The 17401-nt window shown below is 53.2% G+C and overlaps 2 protein-coding genes across 2 annotated transcripts; one reads left to right on the forward strand and one right to left on the reverse strand.

The window, feature by feature from the left end:
• Window positions 1-1308: 1308 nt before the first annotated feature.
• On the reverse strand, window positions 1309-2846 carry ZNF593 (zinc finger protein 593). The gene is made up of 3 exons (XM_005302038.4): window positions 2586-2846; window positions 1976-2038; window positions 1309-1513 (listed from the first exon to the last, which is right to left on the reverse strand). The coding sequence occupies exons 1-3, from the start codon at window positions 2780-2782 to the stop codon at window positions 1384-1386; spliced, it is 390 nt and encodes a 129-aa protein (XP_005302095.2). The 5' UTR covers window positions 2783-2846; the 3' UTR covers window positions 1309-1383.
• Window positions 2847-8767: 5921 nt separating this feature from the next.
• C23H1orf232 (chromosome 23 C1orf232 homolog) lies at window positions 8768-16722 on the forward strand. Its single transcript, XM_042844661.2, has 4 exons — window positions 8768-8854; window positions 10985-11176; window positions 13220-13317; window positions 14604-16722. The coding sequence occupies exons 1-4, from the start codon at window positions 8768-8770 to the stop codon at window positions 15004-15006; spliced, it is 780 nt and encodes a 259-aa protein (XP_042700595.2). The 3' UTR covers window positions 15007-16722.
• The last annotated feature ends 679 nt before the right edge of the window (window positions 16723-17401 follow it).

The raw sequence follows: 17401 nt of genomic DNA on the forward strand, positions 1-17401 counted from the left end.
CACCCTTGGGGGGGGGAGAGGGGAGAACTGAAGATGTTTAATCTCCACTGACACACTGCGGTGGCCGGCATTAGTTGAACTTGCTTTGCAGGGACTTACAGCAGACAGTGGCATTCCCCACATTCCACCCTGCAGATCAAGCGATTATCCTAACACAGGCTATGTGTTTTCTAGAAAGCGCCTCCCTGTTTGAGGGGCTCAGTAAAAATCCAATTCAGATGCTCAAGCCAAGTACCCAGCTATGCTGTGGCAGCATATGGGCATGTGCCAGCCAGTATTATCCGACATCTGGTGGAACAGGGCTGAATTTGTTAGTCCCCTACTTGTAAAGTGGGTCAGCGCGGACTCTGCCTACCCTCTCTATGAGCAGTGTGTCCCTCCTCTTAGGCAACTGATCTCACCCAAAACAGCTCCCTGGCTGGAAGGCGATCTCCCACAATCAAATGACTCTCAGTGGGTTTTAAACAGTTTCATATGCAATTTGTATCCATCCCTAGCAATGTGATGAGGTTAGGCTCAGCTGGGTTGGGGCAGTCTTTCAGCGCACTCCTCTTGATAGAAGAGAAGGGAAGGAGCTTAGTAAGTCATCCTCCCATATCAGGGAAGAGTTAACTAGACGCACGAAGAGGGCAGAAAGGAAATTGTTTGAGATGTTAGAACATCTGCCAAAGGAAATATATTAAGAATAAATATAGTGGGAATTTAGCAGTGACCAAGCTGCAAGGCTGCTCAGACCTCTTTTCTAGGCGCCCCACAAACAAGGATAGGCGACTTCAAGCAACTAATTCAAACAGTCATCATGAACGATCAAGCTGGTGGCATTAGCCCCAGTCCAGGTAGCTGGTTGGTGAAAGGGCTGTTTTTGCTAACAATTCAGCTCAGCTCATTTTCCAAACTGAGTCCCTACAACTCAATCTGGATCAAACTGGCAAGGAATGTTCTACAGCTCCTTCAGCAGCGGCCCGCTTGATTGCTACAATAGTTTGATGGGTGATTTCAGAGGTCACACTCTGAGCCAAGAGCTGCATCCACTGCTTAAAATACCAACACAAAGAGAAAAGACTGTAACAATCAGGTCACTATCACAGCAGGACGTTGCTCATCCTTTCCCTGGACCTCTGGCTGCACTGTATGTCCATGTTGCCAATGAAAACATAATGCACAATATCTGCCAAAGCAAGAGGGTCCAAAGGTCTCCACTGGTCAGTGCTCTACTCCTTGCTGAAGAATTAATGAGAACAGCGGAGTTAGCTGTTATGCCTTGTTGCAGGGGGAGTGTTTTTAAAGACATTTGCTGAACTCAGAAAAGACGCTGCCACAAAGTGGGGCTTTAATCAAGGGCACTTTCTAATGGATCAGAGAACAATCTCTGGGCCTCCGTATTCAGCCAGATTCCTCCATCTCAAGCGGTTGAGTCTGTACTTCTATCTTCTTTGGAGGAATGTAGGATCCCATCCCAGCTGCTCTCTCTGCCTCCTCCTGGGTATAAGGCTCCTCACTCAGCTGCTTCAGTCTAAAAGAGAAAGAAGAAACCCAAGCGAGGCACATGGGTTCCGATCTTTAATGTTCCCCCTGTAAGCTGAGCACTTTAAAAAACTATCACAAACCCAAACCAGCGAAAGCCACATTTGACATTGCCAGGATATCCAGACTAAGTCTCAGGTGCTCAAATTTCAGAGTGGGATTGAAGAACAGCAGTGGGAAAGCTATCAATGCTGCACCACCTGTTCTGTGACTAGATGGACACTTTCAGCCACCAGCTGAATTAAACTATCTTTAGAAGACTGAAGGAGCCATGAAGACTGGTGGGGTGGGAAGAAGAGATGGAAAAATAGATTTTTCAAATAACTTTTTGAAGGGAAAAGGGAGTGTGGGGGGGTGTTTCTTATTCATAAGAACCCCAAATAAATCAGATTTTTTTTCACACTAATAGTCTTCTAAGAAAAATATGCCCTCATAACAGAATTTACATTACCTTCTTTTGTGAACTTTAGATTTGAAATGTTCCTTCATGCTATTCAAATCTACAAAGTATCGCCTGTCAGGAGAGAAGAAAGGAGTTCAGGCAGTTGAAAACAATAGTGCCCTTTCCATGAAAGAGTCAAGTTAAGAACTAAACAGGGGGCTTTGGAGACTCAGACTGAGGAAGACAGGGTTGAAGGCTCAAGATACCAAAGGTCACTATTGACCAAACATTTTTTCTATCAGAAGGTGGGGAAAGGGGCCTGATGAAGTTAAGTATTTGGTCCCGGGGCCCACTGTGCAAACATGGGGGAAGGCCGGCTGGGGCGCCTCTTCTCAGTTAGCCCGGCTGGGGCGCCTCTTCCCAGTTAGCCCAGGGGACTGGGCTCTCTGATTTCAGGTCGGGCCCTGGGAACACTCCCCTCACACCCCGCAGGCCGTGGGCAGCCCCTGTGCCTGCTGTGGTGGATGCACTGCAGCTGGGCTCCCATGTCTCTCCCCACTCCCGGGACAGGCGCAGCAGGAGGGGAGGATGGACCGGGGGGGTGTCCCTGGAGGGGCCACTGCGACGCCCCCAGTTCACGCGCAATGCCCCCCCCCCGCGCGCACACTCTCTCACGCACGCGCAGTGCAGGCAGTAGTGCTGCGCGCTCCCGGGCATGTCGGGGTCCGGCTCCTGGTGCAGCAGCCTGGCCGCGTTGTCCGGCTGCAGGTCCCCGTGGATCTGGTCCAGGTCCCGGCGCCGCCGCTTCGCTTTCCACTGGCGGGCCAGGGAGCGCGCCTTGTGCGAGCCCGTCTGACGAGAGCTCCGCGGCGCCATGGGTGAGACTGGGAGAGAAAACGGAACTGCCTCGTCCTCCCCTACTTCCTCTTCCGGCCGGCGCCGGCTTGTGACCTCATCACAGGGCGACCCCCTCCTGGCAGGGGAGCGAGCCCAGTGCGCATGCGGGAAACGCACAGGGCCAGAGTGGGAGCTGAGCTCAGGGCAGGCAGAGGGAGGCTAGAGACACCATCCCTGCCCATCCTGGCTAAGAGCTACTGATGGGCCTGTCCTCCATGAACCCTGTTATAGTCTTGGCCTGTACAACATCCTCTGACAAGGTGTTCCACAGGTTGCCTGTGCATTGTGCAAAGAAATACTGCCTTTTGTTTGTTTTAAACCTGCTGCCTATTAATTTCATTGGGTGACCCCTAGTTCTTGTGTTATGAGAAGGAGTAATTAGCATTTCCTTATTTACTTTCTCTACACCAGTCATGATTTTATAGACCTCATCATATCCCCCCTTAGCCGTCTCTTTTCCAAGCTGAAAAGTCCCACTCTTATTAATCTCGCCTCATACCCAGAAGCTGTTCCATACCTCTAATCATTTTTGCTGCCCTTTTCTGAACCTTGTCCAATTTCAATATTTTTTTTGAGATGGGCTGACCTCATCTGCACACAGTATTCAAGGTGTGGGCATACCAGGGATTTATATAGAGGCAACATGATATTTTCTGTCCTATTATCTATCCCTTTCTTAATAATTCCCAGCATTCTGTTCACTTTTTTGACTGCTGCTGCACATTGAGTGGATGTTTTCACAGAACTATCCACAATGACTCCCAAGATCTCGCTCTTGAGTGGTAACAGCTAATTTAGACCCCATTATTTTATATGTATAGTTGAGATTATGCTTTCTAATGTGCACTACTTTGCATTTATCAACATTAAATTTCATCTGCTATTTTGTTGCCCAGTTGCCCAGTCAACCTCCTCTGATAGGCTGCTTTTTCCTTTTCTGCCAATCAGGGGTGCTTTGGGAAGCAGGCTCTGCTCTCTCCCCCGTCCCAGCAGGCCCCATTCTTACAGGAGGCAGGTAGGAGAAGACAGAGTTTGGTGGCTTGCGGCAGTTTTGCGCTTCCCTGTCCTCTACTCCTGTGACAAGGGGATGGCTCTTGTGCCTTCTCCTCTCCCTCCCTGGCCTGTGTGAGGGGGGTGAACTGCAGGAGGAGCAAAGGTGAGCCAAGGTTGTCCCACCTCCATCCCTTTTGACATCTAATGGCACTGTGTTTAAACATGGCAGCAAAGAAAAGGAAAGTCGACACCAAAAACCATTCGTTTAAAGCAAAGTGGACCGACACTTACTGTTTTATTTTGCCACAACGTCCAAAGGGTCGACCAGTATGTTTAATTTGTACAGAGACTGTGGCTGTTGTAAAATGTGGGAACCTCAAATGGCACTACGAAATGAAGCACATGGATTTTGACCTCAAATATCCACTGGACTCCCAATTAAGATCAGACAAGATCGCTTCATTGAAGGATACATATTTTCTGAGCACAAATATTATTTCAAAGGCTACTTGTGCTTAGGAAAAGGCAACTGAAACATCACAGAGATATGTGTGGATAACAGCAAAACACAGGAAACTTTTTGCAAATGCAGACCTTATTAAGCAGTGGATGGTTACTACAGCTGAAATCCATTTTGCAGAGGAGAAAGACATTGTTGATGCCGTCAGACAACTGCCGCTTTCGGACCCAACAGCTATTAGGCGTACTGAGATGATGGCACAAGACATTTTCAAGCAATTGTGTATGAAACTGAAAATTTTCCATGGCAGTGGAAGTGTCCCATGATATCAGGGACACAGCACAGCTAGCATTGTATGTCCGTTTTTTTATGGAGAGAAATTTGAGGAGGAGTTGTTGTCCTTTATACTGCATAACAGTTGCACGGCAGGCAAAGCTTTGTTTAATTGTGTTCAAACTATTTTGTCTAATAAAGGTCTTGACGTAACTCAGATTGTGTCAATTGCAGCAGATGGTGCTCTTTCCATGATTGGCACTCACAGAGGGCTTGTGAAACGTCTGCAAGATCTGAACCCCAATTTGATTTCCTATCACTGTGTAATTCACCAAACAGAACGTTGTGCGAAGCTTAGCGATGAGTATGCAAATGTATTGTCAATGGTGATTAAACGTGTCGGCTTCCTTCGGTCCAAGTCATCACTGCAACACAGACAGTTCGAAAGCTTTCTTTCAGAAGTATCTGCCGATTACAATGACCTGTTGGTTCATAAAGACATCTGCTGGCTGAGCAGAAGGCAAGTACTAAGAAGGCTATGGGAAATTCGAGTTCATGTGGAAGAATATGTACATAACATTCCAGGGAAAAAGACAGAAGAGGTACATGCATTTTTGAGAGATGCCGCAAGCATGAGCATTCTGACCTTCCTTGTTGATTTGACAGCTCACTTAAATGATTTCAACTTAAAGCTACCGGGGCAAAATCACAACATAGTGGATCTCCACAGCAGCGTCACCTCATTTCAAAGCAAACTGAGTCTCTTCAAAAGTGATTTGGAAACTGGAGAGATGCTGCATTTCCCAACGCTGCTAAGCTGCCGGGACACTGCAGACGTGACTCAGATGGCATCATCTCTGGACAGACTTCTTCAAAACTTCCCACAGAGGGTCCAAGAATTTGAAAGTATTAAAGACATCTTCCTGTTTGTAAGGAACCCATTTGTGGTACAAGAAAATGGCACTTGGTGTGATCAAGCAAAAGCATCCTTTCCAGATGTTGAAAAAGCAAAACTATAGCTGGAGCTTATTGATTTACAAGCGAATGAAGTGCTTAGGGTGCAGCATGCTGAAACTACAGCTGAAACGTTCTGGACAACTCTTGTGCTGGACTCCATGTATCCACACTTGCGGAAGGTGGCATTTAACATTTTGATTATGTTTGGCTCGACCTACGTGTGTGAATCAGCATTCTCAACAATGAACAAGATTAAATCCCGTATCGCTCTGTTCTGACTGATAATCATCTGTGCAATTGCCTTCGTCTTGCATTGACTGAACTCACTCCAAACTTCAAGGCCTTTGTGCAGCAAAGGACCTATCAATTTTCCCACCAATGACGATTAGTATAATTATACATTATTCACGCATATTTTATTTTAAATGTGAACCTCTGTATAAAATTACATTTTCAGTAGTAATACTACAGTTTTAACAGGTATTTCAGAGTAATTATTCATGAGTCTTTTTTAATACATGTGTAAGTGGGTGTGTATTTGTTATTGGAAAGACTTGAATCATAAAAGATAAAGAGTTCATGTGTACTAAGTGTTATTTTCTTTCATACTCTGATACTTATTAAATAAACCACAAAAGTTTCGAAGAGTTTTTCTATCTCTATATATACATATATGCCTACAATAATCTTATTTGACAAAACACATTCAAAACTTAGAACAGGTGTCTGAAAGTGTTTTAATGCTAATATTCGCCTCTATTTGACATTTTCTCTATGTACTTTCTCAAAGTCTCAGATGTAATTTATTACATCTTTCTTGGAGGCTATTTTTAGGTTATACAGTGGTTTGATTTTATTTTTAATTTAATGCACTAAAAATATAAGCAATAGGCCCCTGGGTATATTACATAGAATTGTATGTGTTCGTTGAACAGTGGCACTTGGTGTGAAAAATGTTTCCCTGAAGTCCGCACCTTGACTGTACCTTGACCAAGAAATGTGGACCTTGGCAAAAATAATTGACTACCCCTGCTCTAAACACTAAGCGCATTGTTATAACTCTGATACCTGTTTTAACAAAACTAACACACAGGTGAGCCAGACAAATTCCAGCTATGTATTTGTCAGTGTCCAGGTGAGGCATGATTACCTGTTCTGTTCATTCCCTCTGAAGCATTGGCCACCGTCCGCAGACAGGGTACTGGGCTAGATGGACCTTTGGTCTGACCCAGTGTGGACGTTCTTATGTTCTAATGTACTTCACTTTCTGCTTGACACCATGATGTGCCCTGCCCCTTGCTGTGTATAAACAGCTGTAGCCTCCCACCCCAGAGGTGGGCATTCCTGCATGGTGGACGAATGATCTCTATAAATAAACTCTTTAAGGCAGCTTGGCTGAATGAAAAGTGATACAGACATGTGCAGTTAGTAGGAGTATTGCACCCTTATATTGAATGATCTTGAAAGCCCGAAAAGAAAACCCTGGGAGAGCTAAACACGCTCAGTGAGTCTAACTTTGGCTTTCCATTTCGGTGAAATCAAAAGCAAGCTTTTGTGGGACGGAGGCATAAAGGTCCTGTCTGACGTGTTTAAAACATTTGGCAGGAAATAACAAACCTAGAAATGTGGTTGTGGATTTTGATTTTCGGAGGTAATAGTGTTTGATTGGGGTGTGTAAATTCCCCTGCAGTGTCTGCAACCTTCTACTTCCCCCGCAAGGGGAGAATCTGATACTGACTAAAGAACCAGTGATCCAGCCTGTTCTGCTCCCTCTGCCCAAGCAAAGTGAGGGTCAAAAGGTAAACAGCACAAATGGTGAAAGGGTTTTAACCTGCGGGTGACCTTTGGAACGGGGAGGTGCATGGCTGCCACTTTGGGTGAGGTCACCGGTGCTCTGATCTGGGGGGGTTCTCAGCATGACTAAACTCCACTGGAGGTGGGTGTCTTAATGGCATGAAGTGTAGCAAACCTGGAGTCGTGCATTTTGGATACACCTGTCAATCCACAACAAAAGAGCGGCCGTCAGTCAGCTAGTCACCTGTGATCACATTACCTCTCTGCTTAGGAATCAATAATACATACAGGCACGTAGCGATGGCAGACAGACCTCTGTCATTAACACAGTGCAGCTCAGGAGGGTGACTGAACAAAAGACACCCCCATACCAGACATCAGGGTCTTGCCACTCCGGACCACCAGTGGCCGTCTGCCTCCATGTCCCTTCATCTCATGTGTGGCAGGCAAGAAGCCCCTTCCTTGTAGACCGCAGCTAGCTGCCCTACTTCTACTCCAGCTTCGAGTTCTCCTCCCTTGTTGGCAATTTGCATAGACCCAGCTCCAAAAAGCTTTCGGTCCCTGAGCAGAAACTAAATACGTGAATGAGAAGAGATGGGTTTGCAGGGCCAGCAACTCCTAAGGAATAATTTAGCTGCCGGACGCTATTTTCAGCTGGTTGCTGAGATACTATGTTCCAGGCGCCCCTTCTCAGAGGGGATCAGTTACAGGCCACAAACAATGAAGGGTAACACAAGAGCTCAGCCAAGCTGGGATGACGCTGTCTGCGGGCCCCGGGATGGGGTGCGGGCTGTGGGCTGTGCAAGCACCTCACCCTGGGAGCTGGAAGCCTCTACAGGGGCAGAGGAACAGATAGTAGTCAAGAGAGACATAGATGCTGCAAAGGGACATAGATGCTGACTGGCCAGGCATAGACTCGGGGAGTGGGATGGAGAAGGTAGCTGTGGCCCAGGAGAGAGCCCCGTTTGGGAACAAGACAGAGGGGATGGATGAGGGGTTAGAGAGAACCTTTTCTTGGAGGCAAGATAAGGGGGGAGCTGAAGGACAGGGGACAGCCCCTCCAGGATCAGGCAGCTAGAACTCCTCACAGGCCCTATGTCTAGGAGCCCATTGGCATTCTGGGTCAGACCCGGATCAAGTTCCTCTTTGTGGTCTGAACTGCATATCGAAGGAGGCCCCTGCAATTTTAATGAAGACACCAGATCCCAGCAAGCACTCGCTGGTGCCAGGCGCGAGTCCAGCATCCCGCCAAGTCCCCGATTCCCCGCAGAGCCCTCGGAGCGCCGGGGATAACTGTGCAATGGCACCCCACCCCTGCCCTAGGCACGCAGGGCACAGGAGCTGAGCCAAAGGCTGCCAGGCACGACACAGACAGAACCGCCTAAGCCACAAGGAGCCTGCTTGTCCAGGCCTCTCCTGCTACCGGCTGTAGGAGCGCGGCTGCCACTGGGCCTCCGGGCCTCCGGGCCAACCTCCCGGCTGCCACCATGACTCAGGGATTCTGGAAAGTCTACAAGTCCAAAGTGCTGCAGACTCTGGGCAGCGAGGGGCAGGAGGAGGAGTTCAAGGATGAGGTAGGGACGGCCCTGGCAGGGGCCTCTGGTCTCTATCGCTAGCCATAGGGGCAGGCAACAGGGGTTCCCGGCTCCGCCCGCTCTGGTACTCTGCACCCCCGGGATCCCCACCCAGCCCCCAGCTCCACCCGCTCTGGTACCCTGCGCCCCCGGGATCCCCACCCAGCCCCCAGCTCCGCCCGCTCTGGTACCCTGCACCCCCGGGATCCCCACCCAGCCCCCATCTCCGCCCGCTCTGGTACCCTGAGCCCCCGGGATCCCCACCCAGCCCCCAGCTCCACCCGCTCTGGTACCCTGTGCCCCCAGGATCCCCACACTTCCCCCAGATCCGCCCGCTCTGGTACCCTGCACCCCCAGGATCCCCACCCAGCCCCCAGATCCGCCCGCTCTGGTACCCTGCGCCCCCGGGATCCCCACCCAGCCCCCAGCTCCACCCGCTCTGTTACCCTGCGCCCCCGGGATCCCCACCTAGCCCCCAGCTCCACCCGCTCTGGTAACCGGCGCCCCCGGGATCCCCACCCAGCCCCCAGCTCCACCCGCTCTGGTAACCGGCGCCCCCGGGATCCCCACCCAGCCCCCAGCTCCACCCACTCTTGTACCCTGCGCCCCCGGGATCCCCACACTTCCCCCAGTTCCGCCCGCTCCGGTACCCTGGGATCCCCACCCAGCCCCCAGCTCCGCCCGCTCTGGTACCCTGTGCCCCCGGGATCCCCACACTTCCCCCAGATCCGCCCGCTCCGGTACCCTGGGATCCCGGCCCAGCCCCCAGCTCCACACCCTCAATCCCTTTGGCACCAGCCTCTCCCAAGCCACGTTGGGGTTTATTCATCGATTCCCAGACTCAGAGAGTCCCAGTGCACAGCACGGCTGCTGCTGCCGCCACGTCTAGTCTCTGGCAGGACAACTGCCATTGGGGCCCCTATTGCTGTGGTCACAACCAGTGCAGCAGCCACCACGCTCCCTGCTGCTGCTTCTCCTTGTGCTGTTCCTCTCTCTGCTGCTGCAGCCTGTGGCAGCCAGTCACTCTCTGGCGCCCGGCGTTTGTGCCCCGTGAGCCGCCAGCCACTTCAGACGCTCTGCTTGGCTTGCCCGCCCTACCCCGGTTTTTGGCAGATCTGCGTTCTGGGCACTGACGAATCATTCAATTAAAAAGAAAAATCAGATCCGAGCAATTTGGAGAGTCTCGGGGTGGGGCAAAAGCGATGGGGTTTGTGCCCTTCAGCGCAGAGAAATCCAAACCCAGCTCTGGCCCTGTGAAGTCAGCACTGCTTGTTACAGAGCAGGGAGAAGGACCAGTAGGGGTGGAGGGGTGGGTACAACTCCAGAACTGGTGGGTGCTATACAGCTGTGAAATGAGGGAAACCCATTTCTAGGGGTCGCTGAGCTCGGAGCAGAGACGATTCTTTTAGCATGGAGAGACCTCAGCTGGTCACTTTATCTTCAGTGTGGCCAAATGGCATGATTTTTGATGTTTTCCTTAAAGCCCCAGCTCCCAGAGTCAGGTGATAACACAAGACTCTCCGCTCCCATCTAGTCACATAGGGCAGGCCCGGATTAGCCAATGTGAACTCAGTGCACTTGCACAAGGCCCCCATCTCAGGGAGGCCCCCCCAACCACTGGAAAAAAAATTGGTTATGGTAGAAGTGGGGAAGGATCGAGCGCCACCCACTCAGGTTTGGCCCAGCCCCCCCCCCCCGCAGACAGAACCTGCAGCCCTAGGCAGCTGCCTGCTTTTGCCCACAGATAGTCTCTAACTAACTGAACTGTCTAGGTGAAGGCAGGTGGGGAGACCCCGTTTCCATCGTGCGCAGGGCCCCCGAATTCTTTAATCCTGCCCTGGTTTGAGGGTTTGGCCTGATTCTTTGGAGAAAGTGAGCTGCAGAAGGGAGCTTCTGTTCAGTAGGGAATAGACAGGAGATGCCACAACACCGAGCCTGGGTCAAACACTCTGCTAGGACCAGGGCCAAACGACTGAGGAATTCTGGTGGAAGCGCCTTGCACGGGGAATAGTTAGTGCATGGACCAGACCGAGTCCAAAGGCAGCAGCTAGCGGAGGAGGAGAAAAAAAATGACTGGTGGGAGGGGAGTCTAGGGGGTGAGAAATCCTGCTGCTAACTCCACTCATCCAGGGACAGAGCCAGCCAGTTTTTCCTGGTGCTACCCCTGCAGCTGTTCACGCTGCCCTCCTCAACACGCGCTGCTGCCCCATGGCTGATGCTGTGAGTCTGTTTCAGGGGGATAACCCCGAGCTGGTGGAAACCACAGATGCCCCAGTTCTGATGGAGGAGGGATCGAACCCCATCTCCCAGCTGGCACGAAGGGTAAGGTCTCCCCTCTTAGGCGCTCCACCTGCCTCCCAGAGCGACCAGTTCTCTCTTAGCATCAGGCCTCTGGCCCCAGTCACCACCCCCCCCCCCCAGCAGAACCAGCCTGGGGCTTCTCTGCTCACTGGGATTGTTTTCAGGAGTCTCTGTAGGTTCCAATCTGCCCTGGAGATTTGCCTGGCTTTCTGTCACCCCCTCGGTGCCACCGCATCGTAGGGTTGCCAACTCTGACTGAAGCTATTCCGGGAGATTTTTCTCCCCCACCAACGTGATGTAATGTCATTTTCTTAAAATAGCCCATTAAAATCTCCTGGATGGCTTTCAATAGTCACCGGGAGATGGATGCCAATTCCGGGAGACTCCCGGCCAGTCCTAGAGGGCCGGCAACCCTACTACATCTGTGGCAGCCCAGCACTGCAGCACGGTTTGCCTTGCTGCAGCATGTAACAGGGGCTTTGTCTTCACCACAGACAAGGGGCAGGTGGGTCCTCCTGTAGTGGAACGAGCGAGGCCAAACCCTGGGTGTGCGGGCTCTCGGGTGGCCCTCACCTCACCACAGCCTGGGCCCCATCTCGGCTAGGATGTTACAGCGGAGAGCTCCGCGCTGGGAAGAAGGCAGCGGAGCTGTAGCCCGGACGAGAGGGCAGGGCTCCGAGGGGAATGCCGGATGCGGGATTAAGCACACAATAACGTATTGCGGGAGAGCAGGGGAATCAAACCAGGCTATTATAAGGAGGCCTCAAGCTCTCTGGCCCTAATACCAGGGCTCCCCCGGCCGCAGGTTTCTTTAATGAATGTGAATTAGCAGAGACAGGTGCGTTTGATTTGACCGTAGCCTGGGCTTTCTTACACGTGTCCTTAAAGAAACAGACCCCCTCCAAAGGTAGACAGCGAAGCACCAGTGCTAGTGCAGAGCCCGGCCTAAGGCGAAGAGGTCGCAGATAATAGAAAGGGACAGCAGATCTACAACCACAAGTGGGGAAAAAAGTCACTTGAGTGCCCAGATCCCCCTCAGGGGCATTGTGCCTGGCTGCTGGAGGCCCTGATCACTGCCAGGCTTGGGGGCTGCTTCCACCCAGTCTGTTGTCAGATCAGAGCCTCAGGTGCTCGGAGAGCACCGAGCACTCTAGAAATTAGGTGCTGTGTTGTGGCTCCAGGTGCCCAGCTGTATCCAGGCACCCGTTACACTATCTTCCCTCCAGCCTCAGCCATCCCCTCCCTGGCCCAGCCACATTGGCTCTGATCAGTCTCCAGCCAGCCCGGCTCGAGCTGGTCAAACCTTCGCCCCTTTGCCACCCTGATGGCAGAAATCTCCATGGGAGGCCTTCTTGCTGCAGTGGGTGGCAGATGGCCATAAACAGGTGGAGGGGGTGGTTGGGTCTCGTGGGGGACAGGCAGTGTGAGCATGGAACCCGGTCATGTGCCGTCATAATGTCTGTGCTGTCCTTATAGTACCGAGATGGCCCAGTCCTGGACCCGGGCCCCATGGCGCCAGGTGCTGTACAAACAGACCAGAAGGCTGGTTCCTGCCCCAAAGAGCCTACACCCAGCCTAACAAAGACGAAGGGCAAACGCCCCCTCGCCTGTGGGCTCCCGGGGTCTCTGCCGGCTGTTCCTCACCCGCACAACGGCCAGTGAAGTCACTCAGAGGGGAGCATGGAAAACAAGGGGGCAGTGGGCATGCAAGGGCTGAGCGGGGCAGAGACCCCCTTCTGAATCTGCTGTCCGTCCCCTGCCTAACCTGGGACGAGGGGCTGGAGTGGAGACAGGCACTGCCCTTTTGGGGGAGGGGGAGAGAATGCTGAGGGTGACAGAGGACAGTGATGCTTTGTGGGGTGTGTCCGTGAGGCTAGTCCGTGTGTGGGGGAGGAGAAGGCAGAGGAAATACATTCCTGCTGCATCAGTCGCATAGAGCAAAGCTCTGGGGCCCGTTGACGTTCCCAGGGGCCCACGTGAGCTCGGCCAAACCACACTAGCTCCACTCCTGCCTGGACCTGGGCAGCGTCACTGACCAGTGGTTTCCCTCCCTCTGCTCTGCAGGTCCAGGGGGCTGGCGCCAGAGGCTGGAGGAGCATGTCGTCTCTGTTCAATAGGGAGGATGAGCACAAGCTGCTGACCCCCGAGCCCTGCGCTGACCAGTAAGACTGACGCTCGCGTCTGGGTCGTAGCGTCTCCATCGGGCTCCCATCCTTCTAGGCAGGGCCCAGCTTATGGTAGGGCTGAGGGTCTGCCACAGGCCTGAGGACCAGGACGAGGGGTGGCTTTGGGGTGAGACTGCAGGCAGCAAGGTACAAGCGTGTCTGGGTTTCACCCCCCAGAGCAAGGATGCGTGTACGGCCCTGTGACACCTGAGCACTCAGCCAGCCAAGGGGTCCTCTCAAGTCCAGGATCACAATGACCCTGTTGTCATTGCCCGGGATTCCAGTGAGGGCTTAGGACTAAAGTCAGCCCTGCTGTCCATGGACCCCGGTCCCATTGATATCAGTGAGAGCTACACCTGCTTACCCCATGGCTGAGTCTGAACCCGAAACTGTGTCCTACAACAGCCCCCTCGGCTATCTTCTACTAGCCAGGGGACATGATGCACGGGGCACTCAGATGGACGCAGGTGAAGGCTGAAGGCAAGAGACCCACACCCTGCTGCTGTCTTGTCCTGGTCATGTCCATGTGGAAATCTGTTCCAGGGCTGGATGCGAAGTGTTTAGATCTAGAGGCATTTCCCAGGAGCCGGCGTAGGAGGAGAGAGAAGAAATTACCTCAGTCACACTGTAGAAAAGTTACCCAGTTCCCATGTGCTCCTTTGCCTGTGTGGAGACTGTTCCAGCCTCCCACTGGGCGGCCTCAGTTCAGCCCCCAGAGCCGGCAGCTTTGCAATAAGAAGTTGCCTGTCCCACGCCATGGGGCACTACGTGCAGATCCTCCCGGGCCAGGAGAGTTCAAAGCCCCCCGTTCCGAGCATCCCCCAGTCATGTAGGCAGGGTGATCCTTGAGCCCAGCAACCAGCTGTTCATCCCAGTGCCCACATGGCTTCCGCTGTGTCTATCAAACCCAGAGCCGGGCTAGTGCCTGTGTTCTGGCCCTGTGCCTAGGAACGGGGGCTGGCGTTCGGGTAGCCCCCGTGCCTTAATGAGAAGCCACCCCCTTCCCAACCAGGCTGGTTCAGTAACATCTGCCGAAGGGAAGCCTGTGGCTCCGGGATTCTTATTAAACTACGGTCACGTCTGTGTGAATCAGCCTCTCTCTCTCGCGCGCTCTAGCAGCCTGTCCAGACACCAGGACTTGGCATCCTGTCTCTGCCGCTCCCTGGATCTCTTTGTGTGTCTATCTGTGTCTCCCCTATACAGGCGCAGTCTCTTCCCTGTATGTTGCAATACTGCCCGCCTCCCTCTTGCTGCTCATCTCTCCCTTTCTCTCCTTGACGCTCTGCCCCGCAGCGTGCGGCGTCTGGTTTTCCTCTCTCGCGTGTGTCCGGATCTTTATGCTCAGACGCTCCCCGCCCCCTAATCTTCCCATCTCTTGCTTCCAGCCCCCTGGCACCGAAGCCAGCGGAGTCGCCCTCTGCAGAGAAGACGACGTCAGGGTTCTGGGATGTCTTTGCCACCAAGTGGCAGCAGGCCTCTGCGCTGGACAAGAAGACGGCCCCGCCTGAGTTCAGCGAGCCAGCGGCCGAGTTCAGCGGGGCGCCAGGGGAGCCCCCGGGAGAGGAGCCCACCTATTCTAGCAACGGCAGCGACCTCCGGGAGCCAGAAGAGGGCGCCTTCAAGTGGGGCTTCCTGGTCAGCAAACTGGCTGAGATAAGGAATAAAAATGCCCCCAAGAGTAACTAGAGCGGAAGGACCTTTCCCATCAGCCTCAGCACAGGGCCTCTCGCTCACTCGGGAGGCGAACACCCAGCATTTCAACCCTTTCCGTCCCTGCAAAGAATCCAGCAGCACCGTCAGCCTAGAACACCCACAGCGTGGCTGCAGTATCCCGCCCCGCACCCCCAGGATCTGTCCCTGTGAGCTAAGGGGCTGGACGGTTCAGTGGCTGATACCCTCTCCCTCTGGGGATCCCAGCCTGCCCTGGGGTGGAGAGACTAGAGCGTCTCACCGGCTTTCCCGCTCTCCGAGTTCTGTGGTTCACATGGGGACATTGGTCACCCTGGGCTTTGCTCACAGTGACACCAGCTGGGCCTGAGAACGTGGCTGGGCCCGGGGAATCCAGGGTTAGCTTGTCCTGGAGCCTTGCTCCCCTCGCCTTGGGCCAACAGCGGCACTTGGGTTGGGAGTCCAGAGCTCGGGGTAGCTCGTACCACGTGGGCATCTTGGGGACACGGTGGAGGTCCAGCCAGCACCCATCATGCCCAGAAGAATCAAGTAGGTAAAGCATTGAAACTCAGCTGAAAACACCCCCCTGGATCACCCTGGTGCAGCGCCGGCCTCTGCATGATATCAATGAGGTCCCCACTGCTGGGAAGCCCTTGTCAGAGCGAGGTCTCTACTAAGCTCCTCCCTTGTGTTCTGTACCGTTTGCACTGTCAAGGAGAGATCCTGGGACCACGCCAGTGTGTGACGCATCTCACAGGGCTAAGCACTCCCTACCCGTACTGTACAACGTGCTCGCAGCCTAGTGGTTAGAGCAGGACCTGGGCTGCCTGATCTGCTATTGACTTGAATTGAGTGACTGTGGGCAAGTCCCGTCATCTCTTTGCACAACATTTGAAACGTGAGCAAGAGACTTTCTATCTGCTACCTCCCAGGCATGGTGTGAGGTGACTGGGCTGAGCCTGCCCCATGGACTGAGCAATTCATGGACCTAGAGCGCTTTGTGATCCTTGCATGGCTGGAGTGGAGGAAGCCCAGAGCCCGAGGAGCTGCAGTTCTGTGTACTGTGATTTCCCAAACCTGGCAAGCCAAGGCTTTCAGAAGTGACCAGAGCCTGTGGGTGCCGAGCCTGGGAGCCCTTAAAGGGGCCCGGTTTGTTGAAAGAGCAGAGCACCCACTTCGGAAAAGCCAAACCCTCTTTAAAGGTGGCTCCAGCTGGATACCTGAAAATGAAGAACCAAAGATCACTAGGCGCTTTAAAAAGCTTGGCCGTGGTGGCTTCCATCCTAACTCGTGTAACCAGGGCAGCCGGGCTTTCAGACACTTTCTTTGGCCAAAGCCTGGATAAGAAGGAGCAGGTTCTTGGTGCCTCTGGGTTAGTGTTTGGCTAAGGAGTGCCAAGAACTCCCCCTCCAGCAGGAAGAGTTCTGGAATTAGATGTTCATGGTGGCTTGTGAATTACTGTTCCACAGCTCCTTGCAAGGCCTGGATCACCCAGCCGCAGGGAACCGACCCAGCCAAGCTTCCCCGCATGAAACTCTGTTTCTGCGACTCAGACCCACCATCACACATGGACGGGGGCTGCAGTTGGACTGGCCTGGGCATTTGCAGAGCGCGCGTGAGTGAGGCGTTTTCCCGCCGCTGTGCCTGTTTAACACTGACGGTGTCATTTGCAGTGAGTTTCAGCTGATCTTTATCATATGTAGACGTGTATAAAGTAAAGATCCCTTCCCTCCACCCCCTTTTCCGCATCCCGAGGACGCGGCTCGGCCTGGGATCATTTCTTTGCGGCATTGCTCCGGCGCTCAGAGTCAACCTAGGGGCTGCCCTGCAAAGGACAGTCACGCTTTTGCAAGCAGAAAGGTCGTCACATTTTTACTCGGTATGGTTGCAGAGTAGCTGAGCCCAGGGGGGCAGCGTTTAGCAACAGGGCCAAACGTCTCCTTGCTCTACTGAACAGCCTAGTGGAAAAACAGCCTGGAAAACAAGACTACCTGGGCCAGATCCTCAGCGTGTGAAGATTGGCAGAGCACTAGTGAGGTCAGTGGAGCTCTGGTTATTTACACCCGCTGAGGATCCGCCCCCGAGGCCGAATGAGAGGAGTTTAGCGTTCTCCGCTTAGTCCCTAGGGGATAAGCTGCTGCAGGCAATAAAGCTTCAATGGAAACTGGCGCTGAGCTGACCTGAGAGGGACTTGCCTGGGAGCATGGCAGAGGGAGAACATTCACCATGTCAAGGGCCAGGTACTTCACAGAGCTCTACCTACATCATGCCTGTAGATACGCAACCTTGGAGTCCATGTCGGCCACGTAAGGACAGTGTAGAGCCACCCATCTCAGAGGGGATTAGCAGTGAGATAGTCCATGAGGTCCATCTCCCCCAGCTCAGAACTGATAACCTAGAGGGGCAGGCTCCC

The sequence above is a fragment of the Chrysemys picta genome, chromosome 23 (genome assembly GCF_011386835.1).
Source record: "Chrysemys picta bellii isolate R12L10 chromosome 23, ASM1138683v2, whole genome shotgun sequence".
Lineage (NCBI taxonomy): Eukaryota > Metazoa > Chordata > Testudines > Emydidae > Chrysemys > Chrysemys picta.

Excerpts from the sequence above, each read along its gene's own strand:
- ZNF593 (XM_005302038.4), bottom strand. The coding sequence starts at position 2,782 with ATGGCGCCGCGGAGCTCTCGTCAGACGGGCTCGCACAAGGCGCGCTCC. Across the intron at positions 2,039-2,585 it reads CACTACTGCCTGCACTGCGC|GCGATACTTTGTAGATTTGA; the intron begins GTGCGTGAGAGA and ends CTCTCCTGACAG. Across the intron at positions 1,514-1,975 it reads TCTAAAGTTCACAAAAGAAG|ACTGAAGCAGCTGAGTGAGG; the intron begins GTAATGTAAATT and ends TTTCTCTTTTAG.
- C23H1orf232 (XM_042844661.2), top strand. The coding sequence starts at position 8,768 with ATGACTCAGGGATTCTGGAAAGTCTACAAGTCCAAAGTGCTGCAGACT. Across the intron at positions 8,855-10,984 it reads AGGAGGAGTTCAAGGATGAG|GGACAGAGCCAGCCAGTTTT; the intron begins GTAGGGACGGCC and ends CCACTCATCCAG. Across the intron at positions 11,177-13,219 it reads TCTCCCAGCTGGCACGAAGG|GTCCAGGGGGCTGGCGCCAG; the intron begins GTAAGGTCTCCC and ends TCTGCTCTGCAG.